The sequence below is a fragment of the Amia ocellicauda genome, chromosome 8 (genome assembly GCF_036373705.1).
Source record: "Amia ocellicauda isolate fAmiCal2 chromosome 8, fAmiCal2.hap1, whole genome shotgun sequence".
In the NCBI taxonomy this organism is placed as follows: domain Eukaryota; kingdom Metazoa; phylum Chordata; class Actinopteri; order Amiiformes; family Amiidae; genus Amia; species Amia ocellicauda.
Genome location: NC_089857.1, coordinates 19,831,734 through 19,859,273, shown reverse-complemented (window position 1 = coordinate 19,859,273; position 27,540 = coordinate 19,831,734). Strand labels below are relative to the sequence as shown.

The 27,540-nt window shown below is 35.5% G+C and overlaps 1 protein-coding gene across 1 annotated transcript in view; it reads right to left on the bottom strand.

The window, feature by feature from the left end:
• tmem8b (transmembrane protein 8B) overlaps nucleotides 1-27,540 on the bottom strand; it is a 111,594-nt gene that overhangs the window by 58,142 nt on the left and 25,912 nt on the right. Inside the window, exons 2-3 of the mRNA XM_066710590.1 lie at nucleotides 17,498-17,687; nucleotides 10,903-11,110 (exon numbers count right to left, since the gene is read on the bottom strand). Of these exons, the coding sequence (XP_066566687.1) occupies nucleotides 10,903-11,110; nucleotides 17,498-17,687 (398 nt within the window). The remainder of the gene's footprint in view (nucleotides 1-10,902; nucleotides 11,111-17,497; nucleotides 17,688-27,540) is intronic.

The window sequence follows — 27,540 nt, the reverse complement described above, 5'->3', positions numbered from 1 at the left end:
ATGGGAATAGAAACAAAATACTAAGACAACTCCAGAGAGACACAATGAAAATTTGGAAAGCTGCTCCTCCAGAGTAAATGACATATGAGGGACCAGAGAAGACCTAAGCTGTCAGTGGTAGGATAATAGCTACTATTTTTAGATCCAGTAGTAAGAAAACAGGCAGATGATCAAACAAGCTGGATATTTATTTTCAGATATAGTACACCATCTTTAAAAGATATTTAAATAAGTAAAGGTTACCGGTGTCTCACACAAAAAAGATTTTGGTTTGTTTGTTTGCTTGTTGCAGATTTAAATGTCTGTACTACACTACAGACACAGCACCAATCAGTTAATATAAAAGATCCACCCTGGACTGAAACATTTCAAGATGGTGGCAAAGAGGTTACACATGAAGAAAATTAAAGTCTTTTTTTTATTATTAACAATAAACAATAACAATAAAAATGTAATTCTTCAATGAGCATTGTGACATTAATTTATAATCTAAAAACAAACAAAAAGACAAAAAATGAAAGGAAGTATTCCATGTAAAATATTTAGGGATGCTCAATTGGAGCAGCTTCACTTTTATTTCAATTGACTTTTTATTTTGGAAAAGTGGGATAGTTATTCTTAATATGATTATGCGCCGGGGTGAACTCTGGGTAATTGTGTAAGGAGTAAACTGAAATCACAAGGCCATTAAAAAATATAAGAGAAAAAGAAAACCCAAAAGGTCCCATCTGCTGTTTGTGCAGGGCTGCATACATAAAGTAAAGGCACAGCTGGTGTTGTAAAATGCAGATAAGGTTTTATGTCAAACTGTCACAGTGACTTTCATGCTTTTGAAAGTGAAATTTGTCTTGTCTTAACGTGATGCTTTTTTAACCCACTTATTTTACAATTTGATAGCTGTTAGTATGTCTTCTCTTGACATGTCACAAAGGACACATATCTGAAAACACACTGCTGCATCAAAAAATCATTTTATTTTCAACCCAGAAAAAAAAAATGTAAACATGTCGTGGAAACAGAAAGATAACTATGGCTCTTATTTAAAGCTGTTGCTAACACAATCCTGATACTAGACTGTTTTTTTTTTCTTGGCTTTGCATTCCTTTGTTAAATGTACCCTTTGGCTGTACATGGATTGTACCCTTGTAGGCTATGTTTATACTAAATATAAGATTACACACATGATGTTTAAATTACTTTGCTGTTTTGCATGTAGCAAACATTATGACTTAACTTCTGTTCAAGGATTTCTTCTCATTTTCCCCCCTTGAATATGACAGTATATCTGCATAGGTAGAGTACACAGGTCTGTGGTTTATATATAGATTTATCAACCACTGGCAATCAAAAGTATACTTTACAACATTTACAAGTCTAACACATTCTTGATGCACAAGGTTATCGGCTGCAATTGTGTATTTCTTCTACATATAACATATGTAACCATTGTATGCATTGTTCTGTGTTCAATACATGACCTCTAGGGCTCAGACAGACCAGACTTTCTCAAACGCATTCAAGAGACATCAGCTCTTGAGTTGACATTTTAATTCTCTGCACTGTTTCTGAAAATCCTGTGCACTTTCTGAAGTATTGTCCTTTAAGGGTTATGGCTGAATTACCAGTAGAACACGATTAGTCTATTTTTATCCTGCCATGATATCGCTACAAGTATGCAGCGATCGAGTCTCAGGAGGTTATAAGATTAAGAAGTTGTTTTTTTCCCCCAGTCAGTCAGCTTTGCCACTTATTGTCAACTCGTGGCTCATGTTAATAATACTGACAAGCAGAGAGATTCAACTCCAGTTTAATGGCTCATCAGCTTATGGTAATTTATTCAAACATACACAAGTTGACAGTTTATTTCTGTGCAATATGTCAGAAAAGTTGATTTGTTATCTACGATGATGACCAAATTACTAAATTAAGTTGTGAAATTAAGTAGAGTAAGCAGATATGTATATATAGCATATAATGTTTATTCTTCCACTGCAGAGCTATCTTTGCATCTATACATTTTCACTTCAAATTGCTTTGAACAGAATCTGCCAAGGCAATACCCAAGGGGCAATGCGTTAGTATTAAGCAAAAACTAGAGGGGAGTGCAGTTTGAGTGCTTAAAATTGAAACTGCCATGATTTTCAGATGGAAGAATAGGAGGATTAAGAATTAAGAGTATTAAAACATGTTTTGGATTCATTTATTTTTAAGAAAGGATCAAAAAGTGAAGTTTACAATTTACATCTCTTCTTACACGTACAGAATGTAATAAATAATCTTGTGTGCTAACATGTAAAACAGCAGTGTACCCTGTGGAATATTTGAATAAAAATATTTAAGACAATTTCCCTATAAAGATGTGTCATGTCATTAAGAAAATACATAAACAGAAAAAAAAAAAATACTTTCAGCTTAAAGTTGGGCTGGGGGAATTAGTGAAATATGGGCCATGACTTATAGATGTATTTTATTAATTTTATTTGGTAAGGGTTTATGGTTTTTTTCTCAGAAATGTAGTTGTTCGACACAAATAGGCCATCTGCTTGTCCTGTAATGTGAATCTGTGAAATGTCTGCTTTGTTTCAGGTAGTCTGCATCTTATTAAACTGCACTGTGTGCTTTATATGCAATTAATCAATTCGTTGTGAGACATAGTACCCTTGGAGGACAGCACGATCTGAAAGAATCATTTTGTAGATGTCACATCAATTCCACTCCTCCTGTGGTATTTCTCAAGTGGATATACATTAATATAATAAATATTTCAAATCAGAATTGATAGTTCATATTTCTTTTTGAATGGTCAAAAGACCAAAATCTACACATCTAAAGAAGGTTTAGATTTTGTAGTTACACACAGTGCTATGTTATTTATGGGGGGCCAAACAGGCAATAATACATTGGATTGCATACATACTACATTGGTTCACAACTTCCCATGCATACTATATTGGTTTGTGTGTGTACTAGATCGGTTTGCGTGCACACTATATCGGTTTGTGTGGTGTGTACTATATAGCGGTTGTTCACGTGACTCAAGTGGGCGGGGCAGGACTAGAAGGGAAATGAAGGTGGAAGCAGCAGTGCGAGCTTTGTCCTCAAGCAACACATTAAAGAATGACTTAACCATATCATCTGAGCAAGACATTATAGATTAGTTTTCATGTATGAATGTGTGTTTAGTCCCTGTGATATTTGTGTACTGCAGTAAAAATGTTGCACCCGCAATGAGTTGGGTCGACTGCTTGGAAAACCCCCTAAGCCTTTAATACTAATCCACACTTCATAGCCTATCTAAATTAAAACATTTGATTTGCATACTGCCCATTACTTAAATAAAAGTTCAAAACAATCATAAAAAGTCCCTCAATTGCCACTGTTGTATCAGTAGGCATTGGACCAGTATGTATTTTGAAATGTATATATCACATGTATATATTTTTTTATTCTAAAAGAGCGCTGTCGCCCATTTCCCAGCATGCCTGTGGGCCACTCTGAGTTATTATTTCTTTATCCGCCATCTTTACAGCAAAGTGTTTTGCTACATAATTGAAACATAAAACAAAAATGTTTCAAAAAACATCTTCTCTTTGGAAATGTTTGCTAAATGCAAAATGTAAATATAAGCCGTACAACAAACAATCTCTGCGATCATTTAAACAACTAAGTTTAAATTATAATGCATTATTTATTATGCTTAAAGCGTCGATTGAATTGAATTGAAAGCAGCGCACTAACTGGAGATGATCCTGTGTTTAGTGTGCAATCAACCTATTGTATTATTATTAATAATAATATAACTAAAAATATATAAAGTTGACACAAACTCTGAACTGTAGAAGGGAGTCTTTATTATAATTAACCCAAATGTTAAGGTTCGTTAGTATTTACTACTTTCAGTATAGTTTTTTAATATCACTGAACACTGAGGTATATTCATCAAGGGGTTACATGATTCGCTATTTCTGAAACATTTCTGTATTGAATAACATACAGATTAAAGCAAACATGCATACATCACTGCGCATACAGTTTATGAGTAAGGTGCTTAGGAAGGTTAACATGTTTCATGCAAGCACAATATCTATACATAAAATTGTGTGCTTTAAAAAAAAAAACATGATTATAATTCTAGATAACTTATTTTATACTACAACAGGATGTTTATGTGGATTATCTGTAAAACAATTTAAAAATAAAAGCTAATGTGACGACATCGTTAAATTATGCAAATTATCACCAATTTAGCTTTGAACCTTGGTTCGGTAATATGTTCTGAACCTTCAGAGGTACAAATAGAGCCCTATTGCGTGCACAAACGGCTACCCATAAGTGTCATAATCTGTAATGTCTTGCTCAGATTATATGGTTAAATCATTCTGTAATGTGTTGCTCGAGGACAAAGCTCGAAGTGCTGCTTCCGCCTTGTTTTCCCTTCACACCTAGTCCTGCCCCGCCCACTTGAGTCACATGAACAAACGATATGCTACACACATAAACTGATATAGTGTGCATGCAAACCGATATATTGTACACACACAAACCAATATGGTATGCACGCAAAACCAATATAATATGCACACAAACCAAAATAGTATGCACAAGTACACACACAAACCAGTATTGTACACACACAAACCAATGTATTAAGGCCTGTTTGGCCCCCCATAGTTATTAGCATCCATTTGGGAATAAACAGACTGCATTTATTTTGGAGACTGTAAAACTGAAAGAAGCAATCAGGTGCTGGGGTATAGTTTTATTTATATTTTCACAGGCTTTGGGGATGGAAAAGGCTTGTAGGGCAAAATTGTCACTAACTCAATTCCAAGCTTTTCCTTCTGTACTTTATTGTTTATATTTTATTTTGAAATTGAATAAAGCATATTGATTCTATTTTTCATTTTTCAGACTATTAAATTAAGTTCTGGTGTTGTTGTAGTTTTTGCATGAGGAATTTCCACGGGAAAGAAGTGAAAATGAAACAGTCTTGGATTCAAGGCCGGAACTCAAAAGGCCAAGGCCAAGGTCGAGGGCAAGCTGGTCACGGTCAATGATAAGAAAATTTTAAAGGTAAAAGCCAGAGTCATGGAGTTCATCAACTGGGTTTAACGTAGACAGATTTACACAAATTTTTAGAACTGTAAAAGAGCTCTTTTCCAAAATGTAAAGTACATTAAATGTAAACACTTTACTCCATTAGAGTAGAAATCTCAGCAAATTAAATGTTGACCAGATAGACATTCATTCAGACCCACACTGCTCCCAAGATAAACTTGTATTTTACATAGTTGCACTCTGAGAAAAGCTTGACGCCCATTCTTGCTCTGGATGCTCGCATTTAAGCAATAGTTAGAATGCTTGCATATGTTGTTGCAAAATAAAAAATGAAAATAGCTAATCAATGCATAATATTGGGTAAATTCCTAAAAATATTACAGTAATAATAATAAATTAGAGTAATATTTGCCATTTCTCTCCTTATAAAATAAATAATTGCATATAATAATTGGACTATATCCAAATTCAACAATATTGAATGTAATCAATTACTTGTCCAATATTCTAATATTTTACATACATATTTAAACAAAATAATATTACATTGGCTTTGTATTATTAGATTAACAATACTTGCATTGCAATATCACAATTATTATTATTTCAGGAAATTGAATCGTATGGTGTCTTATTACTCATTACTAGTAGCACTGTAGTTATTGTAATTGTCTCTTATTAGCACTAAAGTTACTGTATATTGTAATGTATTGTATTTCATACCTTGCAAATATTTTATTCTTTATGTATATTTTGTATTTAATTGTAAGTTGCCCTGGACATGGTAATCTGTTTAGAAAAAAATAATAATTATGATTAGATTAACAATACTTAAGGAATAAGGAATAAGGAAACAAACAACTCCATTGCGACTACTGGATTAGATATATACATTATAATCGGGAAGACAAAATTATTAGACTTATATAATTATGAACAGAAAACCAAATACACTATTGACGGCTCGTTTCATATTTGTTTCAATTTTTTGTTTTCTATATTTATCTACAAACATTTTAGTAGGCTATATATTCTGTTGAATTAACACTAGAACCACTGACATGTTGTGCTACATACAACCCCAGCACCCTTTATAAAACAGCTGTGTGACGTAAATGAAAAACAAAGAGTTGGATAAAATGTAATTGTTTTACATATGAACATCACACATAACATTTTCAGAGCAGAAACACTCCATTTACATTTATTTTTTCTTATTTTTTCTAAACAAGCGCATAGGCTACATAAACATGAAAAAACAAACAATAAAATAAACTTCACGCAATAAACTATGTAAACTGGTGTATATATCGGTATGCATATATCTTAGCAGATGTATAAAACATAAATAACCAGCATAAAATAGCACAAAACTGAAATATGATATTATGCACATGAAAGAGCTTTGAAATGGCTCCATCTATTACAGTGGCATATCAATGCAGAAAACATGCTTTTCAACATGACAGTGCCCTACACTAATACAAAAATAATTAGCATTCCTGATCAAGCAGTTGACTGATCAAGACATTGATCCAGAGACCTGGGTTTGCAACGTGATCAACATTGAATTTTACAGGAAAGTTAAAAACTTGCTGAGCCGATCAGGACAGACAGACGAGAGTAAAATCAGGTGCAAATCTGCTAATAAAACAAATAATGATAATAATATATGAATATGTGATGTGTAGAAAATCATGTGTTTCAGCAATCAACACAATTATAACTTTCACAATAACTAATTTTATTACAAAGCCCAGATTGTCAGCTGTATTATATTCAGTATAGACCACATAAACTGGAAGTCCGACAGTTGGAGAAGAAAGTATTTATAACTTATTAATTTTGAGGAGTTTACAACTGAAACGCCTTATATGTATTTAACTCAAATATTTAGTAACATTCGCAGACATACTTTGAATTTCAAAGAGCTGCACAAAAAGTGGCTATGGCAGTTCTAGTGTTAAAAAAGCTAAACATTTAGCAAAGTGCACTATTCCATTCAAATGTGAATGTAGGGAACATCTGGATTTGTATTCATTTAAGTCATTAATATATATTTTATAAAGAGGGGTATGATCAATTACTTGCTTAGTAAATCCATTGTCCATTTCGTCTCCACAATCTCCTTGCATTTAAGACATTTGGCACTCCATTTGCTTGCTTCGATGCAGCAATGATCTAATTTAACGCCACACAATATCATTTTTAGAAAGCAGATTCATTTAAAAAACTAAAATTCGCAATCAGTTTTCAGTATGAAAAATTACATGTGAGCAATTTTAAACACCAAGTCCTCGAAGTCCTCGGCGCAAGGCCACCCGAGGCCACACCTCCGAGGCCAAGGCCAAGACCCAGAAAACTGTCCTTGAGCCGGCCTGAAATGACCCAAGACTGAAATGAAACAGTTGGCATCAGGATGTGCATATGGCTAGTGCCCTGTGCCAAATCCTTTCGGTCACTGGGAATTAATTATAAGGCTTGAATCTATTATTCATTCAATATATGATTTCTAGTAATTTGAACTTCACCACAAGGCCCCATTTTGAGGCACAGAAAGTGACTGCTATGGATTGACATTTATGATGTTGCACCCAGCTGGCATTTTCAAAAGAGACATTTTACAATCTCACCTACCTACTTATTAAAAAGGCTCAAAGGAGGAAGTGCTATGTGGTATGTGACTCTATGGCAGATGAGCCATCCTACTGTACACACAGTCCTGCTTAACTGCATTAAGAGAGGATGTTCTATAGGCATTATGATAAGAATTGAATAGGAAAATGTTCAAAAGCAAAGAGCCTTTTAGTGTGAGTGCCAAGTGGAAGCCTACTCCAGCTTCTAAAAAATATAAAAAACTGCCAAAAGGTAAACTGTTTTCAGCAAACTACAAATGTACTTACTTTCCCAGTAATACAGTGCAGATAAGACCAAAAAAAATAATTCTCAATCTACAGTGATCACGAGGAATGGCCTAGCTACAGTAAGAAAACAAACGGCACGCTTCAAGGTACCATCGCCTAGAAATGTATTTGTAAGATAAAAAATGTATGTCAACATTAATCTCAGTTACATATCTAAGGTCTTATAGATACTTTTTACACTCAGTTGCATTCGACACATCAATGTGCACAGGACTCACATGGTCAACGTTGGAATTGATATCTCGTTACTCATGTTGTCATCAATGTGTTTTATTTTCCCGGCAGTACAAAGCGTGACACCAAATTCCAATGTTTTCATCCGACGTTACTTAATTAAAGTAGGTAGAGAGATGCTTAGATTGCTCTTCAGGATCTTGAGGGCCATTAGCTTATATGGGGAAACGGGAAACACTGACTTTAGCATGATGTTTCTTAGCTATGGCTTTATGTGTGGTAAATGCTGAACCACATCAATTAATAAATAAAACATATGTTCTACAGGGAAGACTTTTAAGCCTGCAATATCAGCTGTTCTAATTATTCTTGCTTGTAGGAACAGGCAAGCATTCATTTTGATCCACAGCTAGCTGAAATGCACGGCTAAAAAGGTTATTTCTCTTTCTAAATCTGTGTGTTATTTATTTATTTATGGGGCTGTTGTATAATATGTCAAATGTATAAAATCACCTGGAAATATTACTGAAACCCTAAGAAAGGTAGACTTTATATAAAGAACCAGCTTACACAACTCTTAATATATATTTCAATAGAAATTATAACACTGAATACATATCATTTTAATGTTTTGGATGCCAGAGGAAAGGGAAAGAGAGAATAAAAGATGAGAAACTGCAAAAATGTTAAGTACAGTAACATACAGTAATTTGTTTCTTCTGATTTAAAAACAGGAGATATTGTAAAGGCACATTCATATTTAATAATACCATACTCTCAGGAAGGTGACTCCTGGATGAAGGGTTTTTAATTATTATTATGACCCGTACAGGCAAAATTATTTTAATTTAGAAAGAAAGAAAGAAAGAAAGAAAAAGAAAAAAACCCAGAGCTGCTTAAATTGATTGTCTGATCCTCCCAGACACATGCTCTATACCCTATTGAAATTATGAAGAACACAATTTTAATGAAGATAGCAGTGAAATGCCAGCAAAAGATCATCTTTTAAAAAAAAAAATCTACTGGGCAATTTAATGCATTTTCAACTAAATCCATATTTTCGTCATTCCTGATTTTTGCTTTCTTTGTTGTATTTCAATAAGATGTACATATCTGTGTGTTTGTCTTCTCAGTCAGGGGTCTTAATAATCAGGTATTAACCCAAACCCAAACAACAGAATAAGAGAAAGTATTGACCACTGGGAAGCGATTAAACCTTTGAGATGTCACGCGGTATGGAGTCGTTTATAGATCATATGTAAAATGGTGCTACAAAGTTTTTCTCTGCTGTGTTCTGCTTCTAGAAGCACTAAGCTGTAGTTCTGTTCTGTTGTAAATGCTCTGGTTTGAATACAAGTGTGCAGTCACATTTGTATCCATTGTTCTATGCAGTACGGTCACAGAGTACATTCCCCAATTTGTTTTTTCTTGGGCACATGTATAAAGCTGAAACAACTGTCTGTCAATTGTGAGTCATTAAGGAAATCTGTCATGCTATGAATTAAAAAATATAGCATTGAAAACGGAAAATCTAAGGTTCTTTACTAATTTAATCCACAAGCAACAACAATAATGCCAGCAAACATGCCAGATAACTGCAGCTTTGTTCTCTAAATCTTTGGAAGAGGAACAAGACAGAAAGACAATTTACAAAATCTATAAACCCCCAATAGAATGGTAGCTGAACTAAACATCCTCTTTGATCACAATTTAATGCTCCTTCAGACTACAATCTTTAATACATTACGGTTTTTGTAGCTTCTTAACCAGTGGATCCCCTACACGCATGAACACATAATCAAATTAAGTTGCCAATACAATGCCCAGGGCTGCACTATAAACAGTAATTCATTAAAGTGATGCTCCAAGAATTTGAATTTGGAGACTTCTGAGACGAATCTCTAGTAAAATGTGACCCCACAACTATGACTTTCACGCTAAGTCACGATTCCTCCTACTCGTTACAAAAAGACAAACATGCTTTGCCATCCTCAGCCAAGATTGTAAAAATCTTTGCAAAGTATTGGTATATAACATAATCCAACTTTCCACTAATTATGTATTGCATTTGTGCTATGAGATTGTGAATAATCATCAGAGTCAATAAAGTCTTCCTTTACTTTTCATTTAGAAGGCCAACTTTGCCTTTCCTGACATTTGTCCAATAAAAGAAGATACATAAATATCCTAGCAGCTCAGATTGAGACCTTCAGAGCAGCTCTAAAGGTGAAGATACTAAAGAGAACAAAATCTCCTTCATGTTCAATCTCTCTGACCTTTCAAGCAAAACACGACCCAAAATACAATTTCACAGTTCTCTGATAAGCACATCACATTTTTGTTTTATTCTCTACATCCTACATTGCCAGCATCTAACCAGAATAAACACAATGACAACATTGAATAGATACATATATCTATATAGTTAAACCATAAGTTTGTGTTCAAGATATCTATAAACTAACTTACTCAATAAATTGTTATATAGTTACTACAGTAGGAACTTGTAATTGCATTTTAATACAGAGGTCTTTTGTGGTCTAAAGCACAGTGTCACATTATTTTCACAAACATACCAAATAATCAATACTACATGTTATAAAAAAAAAACAGTATCTGCCATTTATTTCGTATTGTGTTTTAGAAATCACCAGTATTGGTAAAAATTACATTTTATACTCAGATATTCTGCTCTATATCAGCGCAAGGGCCTGTGTAGATCTCAGATAGTTCCAATTAAATTTACCTTGACAGAAATCTTTCCTTCATCCTTTGGTAAATGTGCAGCCAGGAACCAGTCTCCAGGAAGGGGGCTGGTGACGTTGAACACTCCGGTGGTCCGGTTGGGTAGGGTCCAGGTCAGAGTTACAGCAAAAGAGCCCGGGACAATGGTGTCTCTGGGAAATCTGGTATGGAGGGGGTTAATAACAGGAGGCGCCCCAGATCTGAAGTAACTGCAAACCAGAAAGTGACAGCTGACATTAACGAGGATAATGAGAAGATAAATGATTCAAATTAATGTACAAAGCAAGAAAAACAAAAACAGGTTTAGCATTAATACATTGTCAGTCCAATTAGACTTCTTTGTAGTTTGCAGCAACAGTCCTAGCAAATGAGCCACACAATCTAAGCGAGTGCCATTCATGTTTTTTAAAGGAAATGTTATTAAAAACCTACTAGAATGAAATTATTTGTTTGTAGGCGAGAGAATCTGCATGTTGAGACTGACAATATTTTTTGCATAAACAAGCCTGAGATCAAACAATGCAACCAATACTTCTTGTTGCTGTGTGTGTGTGTAAAAGCGCTTAAAATCTTCATTTTGAACTATCAAATTTGAAACACTTTGCTTTGAATAACGTAATCCAAATTACACATTAAATGAGAGATCCGGCATCAGACACCAGAACAATACATTTGATACCATTTGTTCTTGTCTTCTGAAGTTTCTGTTTAAACAGCAGACAGCGAGTCTGCGAGGCTGGCAAAAACCTAATTTCCTACAACTGTTTCAAAAGCTTTGAACAACATTAAACATTATTTTTGTTCAAAACATTTGTCTCTTTTCAAGCAGAGCGAAAATAAAAAGATACAGCAAGACAGAAAAGAATATATATTTTTGCCAAGATATTGAAATCAGTGGATAAAGGATAAAAAAGGAAAACATTATAGCAAAACTATATAATTATTTAGTAATAAATAAATAAATAGGCTTTACCATTAGCTGTTAGTGCACAACATACTTTAAATAATAAAGTGATTCACTGATATATTCAAGTGTTCCTGAGATCTCTTAACCATTATGAATTTTACAGCTTCAGATCTTGTTGTTGCTGTATTTATTCTTATAGGAATATTTATTGTAGTTTCAGGATTGCTGTAAGGATGTTTTAATTACATTACATTTTTCTTATGAGAGCAGGCACCTTCTGGTTCCATAAATTCTGAAATTAGGTTTCTACGTCCCTGTATGCCTGCCTGTTCTCAAGGACTACCACAAAGAAATGAGGAAATGCTAAGCAATAACTGATTACACACCTAAATCCTTTGGGAAGCAAGACTAATAAAGGACCGACAATCCCTGACGGGTAATAACTCAAGGGCCAAGCTAAGGCCACTCACAGTGTTGCTTAAAAACGTGCTATACTGCCTTCGTATATGCTAATACCAGATTAAAGTGTAATATCCCGGTCTGCAGGTGGGGTGAGAGAAGGTCAAAACTCTGCCATATCTGGCTCTGAGGTGCTTCTTTTCTTCTTACACTCGACTTTTCAGATATTCTTGTCAAACTGCCAGCTCTCATCATCTTGACCTTGATGGTAATTTTTATTTAGTAAATGAGGCCTTGGATATTAAAGCGACTGATGGCAATCATAGCATAATGATGCCTCCACCAACCTTTAAGACAGACATTATAAAATGTTTTTGTCTCTTCCTAATTAAAAACAATCTATCCAAAGGAAGCCCATAGCCTTTGGACCATCTGTCTTCTCTCTGATTACTCTTTTACCAGCCTCTCTCCACCTAAAGCATCTTATGCAAGTGTTTGTCCTTTGTTTGGTCCTAACTGTCTTTATTAATCAATTACAAAATAGTTCCTCTTGCTTATTGGATGTTTCCATTCAAAATAGGTGGGGCAAAAAAATAAAATGTATTAAATACCTGCATCATCATCATAAGACTGTAAGTGGTATCTCCCGCACACGAAACGACCACTAGAATTACATTTTAAGACTAACACTTCAGTTTTGACCTACATTACCCGCATTACTGTTAATAGCAAGCACTACATAAGAACTCCATAATTAAATCAACCACTGCCAGCAGTCAGACTGTATTGTATTTAAGGTCAAATATTGTTAAGCTGTGTAGAGTGTTGCTAATTGTCATGTGGTATAAATAGAACCCATGATTTCATATTTTTTCATATCTGTTTACTGAAGTTCCAAAACCCAAGTTTCGTGACCAGTGGTTACAAATATCTTTCTGGAACTGATACAGCATTTTTCTATCAACTCTCAAACAAGTTAATAAAACCAAAGTTTTTCTTAGTGCAGATGGAGGTGGATATGCCCTCTGAGCATATCTCAGCACATAAAGGTTTTTTGTAGGTAAGGATTTTTCTAATTAAATATCAATTACCATGACTAAAGGGTTAACGGCTGACAACTCCCGGGGAAAGGAAAAATTAAATGTTGAATTTCTTGGGATATTAATAATAATTTTTTTATGATTTTCAAAGAATGTATAAACCAAATATAGCTATTTTATGTATGTGCCCATTTATTTATTTATCTATTTAATTCATTAATTCATTACTTCATTAGTTCTCTAATTTTCTGCATAACTAGTTGATGTGGAAGTATAAGGAGATAATCTGTCACCACACCATGACTGCTTAAGAAATGCAATCCACTTCGAAGTATAGCAGAACATATAGTACTGACCAAGAGTGGTGTACATGTTGATCAACTTTTACTTTTATAAAATCAAAGTTATGAATATAAGCATTGTGTTTTTTTAAGTTAATATCTTACAAGCAAGAGAAGCCAGGTAGCTCTTTGTGTTTTAAAATAATTGTTCATAATTGTGTCTCCAGAGATAAGAACATCAGATAAATAATTAATACAAGACATTGCAAAGTACCTGCACTTCAAAATATGTAAAGTTACTGTGTTTTAAGTCTCCAAGAAAGCTGTGTTTGAAATTAAATGTTCTAAGACATGCATTTGTGTCATCTCACAGTCTGACATCTTGTATGGTAATGATAAAAACAGTACATATGTTAAATAAGTGGTACATTGAAATAACACAACATTTATGAACTAATTGTGCATATTCTCAATCAGAGAAACATTTGTAAATCAATGCAATGATACGTCATTTCTCCTTTACAGTAGAGATTGCGATATTCGTTTATAATCACCACTTCTAGATTCTAGAGGAGATCACAGCCTTTTAATTTCAAACAAATGATTAAATACACCGTGGGGGGATTTTTAAATTGTAGAGGGTGTTTTTTAATACATATAGTGGCATTTTTAATAAAACAATGTCCACAGAGAAAAATGACGGTAACTATCCCGTACATTCTGACGTGGTTTTAAGATTATGAATCATTATATTGGCAGAAAACCAATTCCCATTTGATATTTTATTTTAAAGTGTTGAAATGCTTGAATAAAAGAGCATAAACCTTTGCAAAGTATAGGCCTGTAACACTCACAGAAGAGGGAAGCAGCTTGATTAGGTAATGTGTGTGTGCGACCGCTGTTTGATATGCTTTAGCGGGGGCACTCTCTCTTTTCCTATATGGGTATATGATGTATTTCAATGACAGATTGCCTTGTTGTGATTATGCTTACTGTCAATGTAAGGTGTGCATAGTTGTTTATTTTTATGACTGTTTAGTATGATTCATATTACATTTATTGAGGCCATGGGAACATGTATATGTATAGAACCTCTTGTTAATAATGGATGGTTTAGCTAGGGGCAGGGTCGTATTGAGGTCAAGCTCTCTGACCTCAGTAGGAGTAATCTGGGTTGGCGAGAGGCAGTAAAAGACCTCTCTGAGATTGTGTGTTTTACGGTGTGCTAATTTTTCGGTTTCGAAATGAAACTTTTTTTAAATTCAGCTGTATGACTCAATGTTTGACTACAGCATCAAAGCAACCCCCAACAGTCCTATTATGTGTGTCGGCTTCGAGAGGGGAATTTTTAGAAGCTCCGCGGGACCTAAATGTCTTTCACGGAACAGTTGTGATATTGCTCATTACACCGGGCATCCGGGTCTCCCCGATACATTGCCCAAGAAAAGTTAGTTTCAAGTGCAGGTGCTGATGTATCCAAGTGGGACTTTGAGCCGCATAAGACCGTTAAAGTCCTCACTTGTGTCATCTTAAATGGGAGTCATAATCTCGAATCCAAGAGTGGGCTATTGATCTCTAACCAGTCGACCGTGACTGTTATCCATCGACTCCGTCACCCTTCTGCTTCACTTTAACAAATCCTTCTATATCTCTGCCTAGTGTGGAACATAAGAACTAGATTAATGATTAACTCTCTTTATACGATCCCTGTGTAATTTGTATGATGACATCAACAAAATTAATTTCTCCCGTCCACAGTGAAAGGATCATGCTTCCTGTCAGCAGAGGAGGACTAAACAAAGAGGGGTATAGATAAATCAACAATTGTCTAGTGGTTAATTCTTTTGTGAGGCGTGTAATTAGCTTGTTCTTGTAATTTCTAGTCAAGGAAACAAAATGGTCCCTTATCTTAACAAAATCTATACATGACTGTGTTTTCAAATATTATCCAGTGACACAAATAAAAGCTTCTTAATGTAGTTAACGTCCCACTTTAGCCTATTATGTACAATTGGATGTAGCACTTTTCTTATATTATAAAACCACCACGAATTCAAAAGGACTAAATTATACATCCTGCAGGTTTTTAAAGAAAGGGAAAAAGTTGTTGTTTTTTCACTTGGAAGGATTTAGGGGAAGTGCTGTTGATGCTTCTGGAATTAGTTGAATTGTACACATGAGAAACAGCTACATGCATTACAAGACATTATATTTCCCTTGGCCTTGTCTGACATAAGCCTACAAGTTACCTTTCCATGCTATGTAAAATACAGCCCTTAAATCAAATTCTGTATAACAAGCTCCTGCTTTAAATTCACAGATGTGCGGCTGCTAAGCTACCAAGGGAGTTTCTATAATAAGGGTCTACTGAAATCAGAAAATGGAAGTCATAAAAAACAGAAAAAGTCTGCTTTCTATGAGGTAGCCTCGGCTATACCACATATACATAAATAGATAAATAAATAAATAAACAAATAAACAAATAAATAAATACACCCTAGACACTGAGAAGCTTTTAACTAACTGCCTTCTATTCTGCGGAACGTATCCGAACATTTGATTTACGCACTCTTAATTTTCGAGGTCTTCAGAAGCGAAATCATTCACTCAAAACAGACATCAAGCAAACAAATGTTGCGTTATAGCCTGGAGCCGAACATTGACTTACAGGTCGTGTGCTTATTAACAAATGCATGAAAAAGTCATTCCAAAGACAAATGTTCAGGTACTTGGCTTTTCATGCTTGTGTTGTAATAAAACTGCAGCTCACAAACGAACACATGATTATGTAGCATTTGAGAAACCGAAATTCTGGGGGAGTTGATTCTGGGAGATGGGGTTAAAATGCGCCCTGAGTGAGGTCAAGTGAGGAGCGATCAGGGGAAGTGACAGCTCTGCAGGGTGGACATTTTGTATTCCTTAATAATTTACAAAGGAGAGTTAGAATGTGATAAAGAAACGATACACAATCTTAATATTAATAAGGATATTTAGTTTTCTTCTATTAACAGTTAATAGTATATATAAACCATATTTTGATCTAACCCATGAAAATTATAGCTCGGCAGTCAGTCAGTCAGTGTTTAACAATGTTGTATTATTGCTCTTTTGGCTGACAAACAAATAAATAAATAAACTAATATAATGGCATTTTAATAATTTAGCTTCACTGTCACGAAAAAAAATGTAGTTCTCACTTGCTAACAATAATCATACTGTTAATTTATCACCACATGCCAAGGGATGCTACAATTGTTGCTGTGTGGATCTTGTAGTATTCTGTTTTATATTATATATGAAAGCTCAATCTGGATTTTCCCCTGTTTTCTACATGAAGCCGTTAAAGAGGTTTGGAAAAGAAATGCATTCACACTGCATTCACAAATCTGCATCAATGTCCATTCTGAGCAAAGACTGATCATGCTGCATACATTTCAGATTGAAAAAGTTGATCTCATATGAAAACCAAGAACCATAGCTGGCAAAAAGGCCTGCACAAAACGCTTGGACCGTGATAAAAATACATTTGTTTTATTGAAATTTAAAGGGACTGAATCACTTGTGCCAGCAGTAGTGTTTAAGTATTTTCTCAAGAATGATGCCTGTAGTCAATTCGCTTCAACAGTATTTGTCAGTTTCGAATTAAAATAATGACTGTCACTTGACTTGGAATGTATAGAAATCCATCTTCCCTGGCCCCACCAGACAGCAGCCATATTTGTATTTAGTCAGGGGCATGTTACAGATTGTTACAGCCCCTGAAAGTGAAACGGCACTGATATGTCATAATACATTTGAAAATATTATTTCTATGCTAATGTTCAGCCTCACAACTTACATTATGACTGTACTTCACAGCCCACAGCGCAATCACAACACAAACATGTCTGTTTCGCTCGCTTGTGACTTTGGCGCACTTTTTCTCCCCCCTTCAGTCATCCTTAGCACACTGGAAAAGGTCACACTCACACTGTAACATTGCGGTCAGGGCAACTGTCTCCAAACGTGCCTCCTTGCTCTTTGAACGTGATGAGGTTCCAGACCGCCACGACGGTGTCATCAGGCACATTAAAATGGAATAACTCCACGCTGGCAAATGACCGGAAAGCATTCAGCTTCCGAGGCGTCCGGGTGAAATAATCAGTCACGAAAAGGCAATCTAGGGAATGGAACAAGGAGAAAATTAGTTAGATGAAAGACGACTTTTATTCCTTCAGTGAAAAGGCTGGGCGAATTAGTCCTAATGCTGTCTCAGTGACCTTCTCCCCGGAACCTTGCTACCCATGATTTAATCACGGCTGATCTGGGTCAGGCGTCTTTGGCTTCCATTCAAAGGCAAGCTCTATCCAGAATTAATGCGCTTTCATTCTTCAATATAAGGCTGGGAAGAGGCACCAAATGACATTTCCAATCTGCTTTAATGAACCACACATTTGAATGGCACAATCATCAGTATGCGGACTGGTTCCCACTCTTTAGACGACTTGTGGGTAAACATGTGCTGTGTATACATCTCAGCTACTCTAACCCAACTACGGAATTCATCCGCAGCACATTTACAGCTCTCTGCCTTCTAAAGAATGTGTCACGGATTCATCCATCAGCTTTTTTACCTTTAAAAGCCACAGTGCCAGCTCTGACCTGCACTTAGTGATTACTGAGTGCGGCTAATTTCAGTTAATTTCTGAGCCATTCTTTTAACATAGCAGGTTAGTGTTGTGTGTATCAATTACATTGGACTCTAGTACAGTATTATTAAATCATCTTTGGTTCTGAGAAAATTACACATTTTACGTTAAAAGAGATATCGAAATGATGGAGCCTCTCTAGACTATTTGAACACATAAGGCCTAGCTGATGACTTTCACTCTATATTCTGCTCATATGCTGACTTGTTGTTTTCAAAGCTGATTGTTTGAAAGGTGCAAAATAGGAATATCTGTGATATAGGTATAGGTGTTTTAACCTGAAGGTATATTATTTGTTGTTCTGTGGGAAGGGGTGGATTTGTTTTTTCAAAAATACATACAGGTCTGGAAAAAATTAAGAGACCCCTGCAAAATTATCAGTTTCTCTGGTTTTACTATTTATAGGTATGTGTTTGGGTAAAATTAACATTTTTGTTTTATTCTATAAACTACTGACATATGAATGGAGTGGAATGGCTGCCATACATGTAGAGATGCTGATTTAAGAAAAATTCGCAGTGGTCTCTTAATTTTTTCCAGAGCTGTATATATGAAGTGGCTTCATCTAACTACAAGAAAGTACATATTATGGGTTAACATCATTAAGCACACATTGGCAGCAGAACTTTTGGAGACATCTGGAGAACTGAAATAAAATGCGTGGAAGAATCGTTATAAAGTATTGATTTATACAGGAACGTATTCATTAACCTTCTGAGAATAAAAGGCCACGAGGATACTTTGCTGGTATTTTACCACAAGTTTTTCAAATTAAAATGTCCTCGTTTATTAGGCATTGAAGCAGCACACACTGCAGGTATGTTTCGATTTTTACTTGGCCCCTTCAGTCCCGATTTTCCATGAGAGCATATATAGACAGTTCACTCTGCCGCCAAGATCATCGAAAAGTTGCAGCCCCCGGGGCAGCCAGTTTACACAATTAAAAACCTGTTGTTCTTTCTGATTTAATTATCTAGTTTTTGTCTGACTGTGTGTTTTTGGATTATTATTATTATAATCCTGGAAAACAACGTGATCACCCATATGTGGCCTCCCTGAGGAGATGCAAAAGAAGAGATTGATTTTGTTCCTTAACAGATGTCCTTTCTATTTTTACTAAATCGCCCAGTTGTTCCACACGGCTCTCAATTCAGGTTTTGAGATCAGTCTGCAGCCTTCTGACTGTGAGGGTAATGTACACTGTCTTGTAAGGGGGTAAGAATTTTATGGCAAACACTGAGGGAAATTGGCAGTAAAACCTATCCACTATTATATTGTCTATTGAAATGGATAATCAACTTTTGCATTAGCTGGTGGTTTATGTATAGTTTTATTTTCTCCAGAGGATTTACAGGTATCCTCGTAATTCTGACCGCTGGCGTATATGCAGTTAAGGTATTAGCTCTGCAGTTTTGCATTCCAGTTTCACTACTGTAATTTGTTAGTTGATTGGGTATATATGTCTGATATGTCTATATATTATTAATACCGCTGTTGCGTTTCAAACTAGCTTGCTTTTCTTGACAACATCTTTGTCTCTCCTTGTGGTGTAAATCCCCAGTTTTAAAATTCACTTCAGGTTTTTAACCTTTTCAGTCTAGCAAACATCCTTCCCCCGAGATCAACACAAAAGGTTTAGTGTTGACTCACATTGATAGATTAGAAGGTGACTATAAACCTGTAAATGTGTTATTGCTTTCATGGTACAGCAAATAAATACAAGAGTATCTCACGATTCATCAGGCAAAAGCAGTCAAATCCAAACCCATCATCTCATTCAAAAGCGTACACCTTTCCTGTGTGTTAGACAACAGGTACTCACATCTCTCATTCTGATCAAAATCAAGAGTCATTTGAACACAGTCATGCCGATCACTGGCCCTAATGCTGTGTGGCAGGAGTCTGAAGAATCCAGCACAGCAAAGAAGAGAGACATCATCTGTACTTCACCGCGGGCTTTTCCTGCATATTGCACTGCTCCGGCCTCCTATAATAAGTGGTGACATTTTCACCAAACTGATGAGCAAGATTTAGACCATGTAAGCTGACAGATAGGTAGATAGACAGTGAGAAAGAGGGAGATGGAGAGATAGAGATGGATAGATAGATAGAGAGATATAAACACTGTATCATAAAATGTCGAATCTACCAGTCTATCAACACAGATCTACAGAACATAAACACAGATGTTGGAATACAATCCTTTGTACCAGGAGCCCCTTCTCAAGTCCCCTCCCTCAACCTTGCAGCAGGCCTTGACTACAGAGGAGAAGGCTTCACATGTAAGCCTGTCCTGCTAATGGGTGTCACTTTATTTTGATTAATTTTACATTCATTTTCATTTGCATATGTCTTATAATTCCAGCATATGGGCCAGATCAACATGCTCCAAGGACAAGACTATAGGTTCAAATTCACTGAAAAGAATTAACACAATATCGAGGCCTCCTATATGGATTTAGTTTTTCTGCAGAGTCCGAATTAAAGCTTTTCACATTAGTAATGGGATTGTCTATGGCAAAACAAAAACAAACAAACACAATAATAATATGAAGGTGGCTATTATGAAAACAAACACTCCTGTCTTGGCAAAATGGGCATCACATCTGTTCTTGTATTTCAGCCCATGGTCAAGTTATGGGGCTGGTAAATGTTAATGATTCATTGGAGAGCTTCTGTTTTAAAGATTAAAAGTAAAACAAGTGGTTTTCAACTGATGTACCAAGACAAACTGCTTGCAAAAAAAAAAAAAAACAGAAAAGGGTTGGGTTGCTAGACTTTAGTTGCATGGTCACACAAATTATTGGGCAGAAAATCCTACAGTATCAAAATTAAACCGAGAAGCCCACAACAAAATGGAATGTATTATTGTTTAAAGAAAATTACAATCACAATGAGCTGCACCATTGATAAACGATACACACAGATACAAGTTAAACAATGATTCATAACAGAAATACGATCAGATTTAATCAGTACCTATGAAAATGATATTTGTTTAAAATGATTTACAAACACAAATTTGTCGAGATCACCAGGGTTACTAAGAAATAGCAGAACAGTTACTGAAGAAAGTATATTATAGGTTAAAAGCTGGGGGAAAAATTAGGTTGTCAGACACACCTTTTTTTAATCAGCATTTTGAGATGTTGAGTATGTGCTAAGACTAGCTGAAGAGGGAGCTGTGATCCTGTATGGATACACCTCAGCAACTGTAAAACCTGCTACCCATCGCAGTGCAAAAGAGAGAAAACAAGTATTTGAATGTGTCAGTTTATGATAGGTGTTTAAATAATAAGCATTTACATTCTGTTTATTCATTCCCATACTTACCCATACTACACATCCATACGTTGTAACTTTTAGAGCACAGTAACAGAGAGAAATATAGGGATGCACTCATTTACAGGGAGTGTTTTTGTTAATCCAACCATTTATGTACATATCTGTTGTGTATAGTTTCCTTGTGATTAATTTCTTGTGATATACGGGCATATTTTTTCTTCTTCGTGCTTTAGTCACTCCTATCAATAATGCACATATAGTCCAACTTCAAGAAGTTCTTGTTGTTTCACCCTCAAAGTCAAGTAAGCACATTAAAATTAATATAATTTTTGAAGGTCACACTGTACCCACTGCATCGTTGGTAGATAAATAATTAATGGACTCTCTAAACTAGTCAAACAATGTCCTCGGTTTATAATGCTCGATACTTGGATGACACATAACATTGACACCTTCCATTCCCCAAAGTGATGTGAAAGGCTGCAAAACAGGTACAGCAATTTATTCTGTTGTCAATATTCTTCACACTCACAATCCCAAAGTCAAGGCGCAATATTCCAAATATTTTAATATCTGGATGTGTTCCACCCACATTTTTCACTTGTACTCTTTTGGCTTGAGATTTAGAGATATCACACTGTACCGCTTACATAACAGAGATGGAAATTTCAGTTTCTGCAGAAGTCTTGCATTCACATTATATATGTTAAGTATTGCACTCTTATTGAATACACAATAGCCTCTGCTAAAAGTGGCAACCTGAAACTATTGCGAAGAACGTGTGGTTGGGAATTATTCTAAAAGAATATAGCATTCACATTGTCACTGGGGACAACTGCCTACATGCATCCTGCCTTCCTCTGCTTTCAAGGCCAGAAAACATATTTTATTTCTTGAAGCCTACCCCAAAACCAAAGTACGTTCTGCATTCCGGGGAAGGTTCAAACATGACAATGTAAATCTATATAAAGATTTGAAGTGTAAAGGGCATGTATACACACACATCAGCTGCAGAAAGATGCAATTTCTTTCAAAAGACTCTATGAAGAAAGTGTTTTGTTAACAATGTCACCGGAGAACAGATCATTCAAACAAAATGACAGGTTACGCTAAAAGAAAGAGAAAGAAAAACATAAAGGAAAATCAGAAATCTAAATATATTTGACTTCCTCTGGAGCCTATGTATTTTCTGTATCCTCAACGATGCAGGGTGAAAATGCTTCAGTCGGTATTTTCTTCCTGCAGAACACATTTTAAGCTTGAAGAGATAGTCTTTGACATAAGCATGATAGAATTACTACTGGATCACTCGCCTAAAGAAAGGTGATACACATTCATTCTCTGACTTAAACTGAGATGACACAATGCTACATGTTTTTTTTCTCTACCTAAACACTCTGGCATAGAAAAACATAATAATTCGGGAACAATTTAAGACCATTCAGCCTGACTCTTGAGCCAAGAACACCACACAAAGACCTCCTCAAATGGCACTCTATGGCTCACATTTATGTAAATATGAAAAGGAAATATCGTGCTTCTACAAAGTCGATATTTTAAGAATAACAATATAATTTCAGCCTCTCAGGCGCGAATATCCCCAAATAGTGAATACAATTTCATATCTGAGCAGACACACAAATCTGGGAAGAAAAGGTAAACTATATCCCTTATTAAAATATTTCCGGCGACTCTGAGTACTTTATTCATCTTGGAAGGGAATTTTGTGGGTGGCAGAATAATACCCAACTTAAAACCTTTGATTGGATTTATCACAAACCTTAAAAGCCTTCAGCACTGGAAAAGGCGATAGGGGCGAACGTGTTGGCCTGTTTGAGATCAAAGCGGTTCGCCAACAGCACCAACACAGATTGTATTTATGTACTGGTGGACAGTATTACAAAGCAAGTTACCTGGCACACAGGTCAAGTATCCCACTGAAGGGAAGACATTTTGATTGGGAATGTTGATAGTCAAATGCCTTCCATTTCATTTTCAAAGACAGACAAGGTTACACTTTTTTTCTTAACTGTATAAGCCATTCTTAAAAAAGACCATGACAAATTGTCTTATGACACGATTATACGCTTCCATGAATAATAATCAATGCAATAATAATAATTTATAGGCTTCTGGTTTTCTTATTATAATACAGTGCTCATACCATACCTAGCTCAATTGTATGCAACTGAGTGTTGGTTGGACATTTTTGTTGAATGCTTTATTCTTATCCAAGTGTTTCATGTTTGGTTAATTTCCAAATTTCATGAAAAGTGTTTGACAAATAGCAACACGGGGAAAACATTAAGGTAAATTATGACATTTATGTTCTTAGCGGAAGATATTTACATCCAATGCCAAGAAGAAACTGGTAAATTACCTCACACAGTTTTGAATGCACACATCTAGCAACTCAACCAACTGATCTGATCAGCCAAAAGATCAATGTTGTCAACTGCCAACAACAACAAAAACAACAACAACAAAGGCAAAACAATACAAAAAAAATCGAGTGATATGAATAGATCCTACTCACTTTCACTGGAATAGAAGAGGTGTATTCAGGAGTTCAGGCCGAGGTTTGAGCTTCATGCACAACTGTAATCAAAAGATAGCCAAAGGGGAAACTTCTGTTCAAATCCATGAACATGTGGCGAGTGTCTCTGTTGTGCCTGTTTATACATACATATTCTGGTATGTGGTGGTGGGGGAGGTTCCACATTTGAACAGTGACGAAGTCTTGGGAAATTTGGGGCCCATGGGGGCTACTTTCAATAGAGACTCCATTTATTTTTCATCTTTGTGACCACCAGGATTTTTTTACACTGATCAAAGCATTCCTAAATCCTTCAACCTTTACATTTCTATCTTCTCTAGGGAAGAGTACATGTGACAGAAGAAATATTCTGCATTGGTTACAGTACCTATATCAACTTTATTCTAGGTGCTGGAAAACCTTGTTAATTGGTTTTCAATTTAACATTTAACACTATTATCCCATTCTTTTGTACTCAGTCTTCAGGGTTTAGTCTGTCTGTTAATTTGGCTGTTTTCCTCTTCCTGCCTCAGACATTTTTGTTTGTTTAGCTACCAGTTTTATCTACCAAATTATACATCTTTGCAAATATCCTAAACACAGAACCTTACCTTGTGAAATGTAACTATGGATACAGGATCATTACAGTGTATGTCCTTCTTTGGAGCCATGGAAACAACTACGCAATCCTGGAGAACTGTTTCATTGGAGTAATTGTGGTAAATGCCAGTAAAATGTACAGAGTTTTAAATTCAGTTCTGATATGCACAATCCACTTCATCACGGTTAATAGTGTACACTTTAGCAATGGTTATGTAAAGCCTGACTTTCTGAGTGGAGTGTCTTAAAATTTTCCCGCTGACCGTATGATTTTGACTAGTTCTGTAGCTTCCCAATCGATGTACCTTCTGGCATGAACACGTGTGCCACACAATTGTAGAATATATATCCATGAGGAAAATTAAACATTAAAACAAATGATTCCTACTACAATTACACCATTTTGTGCATCAGGATAAGATCGGTTTCTCATTGAAAGTATGTTTTGTTTAAGGTTGATAATGGGGGCGGTGTGTGGAAGGGGTTTTGCAAAATTGTACATTAAGTAGGTGTGACTTCTGAAAAGGGAGACACTGACTTTGAATATTATCCTATGAAAGGGAATATATAAAAAGGCCTAGATTAATGACACCATGGCATAAGGATATGCATTAAACCGTGAAGGTTAGGACACTTGTGCATTTCAGATTTGAAAAAAAAACAATGCTAGTTCTGAATTCAATCAATAACCCATTCGTGATTTACTAAATCTAATATGAAAACCAAAAGGAATATGATTTAAAAGGTAATTTTACATAAGGAGATATTTGTGTATTATATTTGCAAAATATATACATGTTCCGTTCTTGTAATTTGAATCTTGGACGACAGATCTTTGCTGCACAATATTGTTTACATTGGACTAGTATACTGCAATTTAACCTTTTGTAATAATGCAAAGTGAAAGTGCCCTAGAAGCAGATACATGGAATTGACCCAGTTTGCAATTAAATAAAGGAGCCAGTCACATATAGACTTGAGCAACATTTATCAGAGCCGGCATTAACACCCATGGCCATTAGTCATTTAATGTAAATTCTGCAAAAAGCCGTAGCCTTTCACACAAATTACATCAGGGCGTGCAAGAGGTCTTTGTTCATGGAAATCCTGCCAGATTGTACAAAACATGCTGGGCTGCATGCATCAGTTATCTTTGGGGATGTATATAATTCCTTAGGAAGAATATTGGATTGAGCAAGGAGAGTTTATGTAAAGCAGAATTTATATCTCCATTGATCCCGGGGCGGCAAAGTGGATTTAGGTCTCAACATCTCCTGTGCTGCTCCGCCACAGAATAATACAGGGGGTTATTTTCATATGCAGAGAAGGAAAGCATACTAGCATCAAGCTGGGTAAACGTATATATGCTTAAAAAATGATAATGATAATAACATAGTAATAATTAAATGTGCAACAGAATTGATTCAACATAGCCCTCTGGATCACACACAGAGGAATGTTTACTGCAATTTCAAATGGTTCTTAAACATTTCAGTATCCAGTATCCCCAACAGATGGATGTAGTAAGTAATTAGTGTGTATTTTGGCCTAGACTCGCTTCACTAAGGGAACAGTGACTGGGAAAGTGGAAGTCAGGCGTGACATTGGGGCTCCCGAACTTCAGTTTAAAACCGCCTAGAACTAATTATCAATTGTTTAATAAAATATATATATATACCGTATATATATTTCTCAGGAAATACAAAAAAGGATGTGATGGGAATACATACCAGCAAAATGAGACACTTTTACATCTGCTGAGAGCAAACTTAATCCTCCTCATTAAAGTTATTCTACATTTATTAAGATTTAAATCCGGTACATCATTCAGTATGAGCTGTGAGATCATTTTCGGTAATAGTGGGACATCCTTATGGTGTTTCGGAGCAAGCAAAATTTAAATGTACTATTGGGAATAATGTGTTTTTAAAATTCTACTTACAGGAAAAAAACCACATTTAAGTCTGTTCAATACAAAACTATAATAATGCTGATATTGGTAACAATGGTTATTATTAATATTGAGATTATGATTTGAGGTATTCTGTCACTTATGCTTTTGCTTTTTTGACTTCTTTTTTCGTTTACAGGAATCTAATGAAAGCTTTCTACTACAGTCAACACTTGAGCCTGGCCCAACATTTTTAAGCTTCCAATTACAAAATCAATCTGAATGAATTTAATGAATTACCTTTTTCATTATTTGCGCAAAATGTACCTTGACAAGAGATTCAGTATTAAAGCGCTGATTGCAAAGAATGCAACTCAATACTCCACTTATCTCTAAACTAGCTTTCAACTGCTGATTGACATTTAACAATGTATCTGTACATCTGAGTAGTTTTTGTTCATCAAGATCTATTTAAGGGTCTTCAGCCACAGTACCAGAGATATATCTCCAGACACATATTGATGTATATTATTGTATCAAGGTAGCTTGAACATAGTTTGTTATATGCTGATGAATTTTATGAAAAGAAAACTTTAATATTTCCGTACAAATGTTCCTTTACAGTTTGCCTTTTCATTGTCCAGGAAATACAGTGATGTTTCAAAAAATGATCTTTAAGAGTAGATCCCATACATACAATACAAATATAGAACTACCAGAGCAACAGAAACAGAGAAATCAGTACCCAGAAACAAGTGCAAAATGTAAGTTCTGGTTTCCCAACAGTGCCTGAAAAGACAGATGTATAATCTCACGTTATGTGACAAAGCCTTTTCCCTGGTGATTGCAGACCTCTACTTAAGGACATGATGCTGCATTGCCATTTGTACACACAGATGGAATACAGTTCACACAAATTCCTGTCATATTTCTCACAAACCTGTTCGTCAACAGCACCTGTAAAATATAAGTAAGCAAGACACCTTTTCTCCTACTTGAAACGCATTGTGTG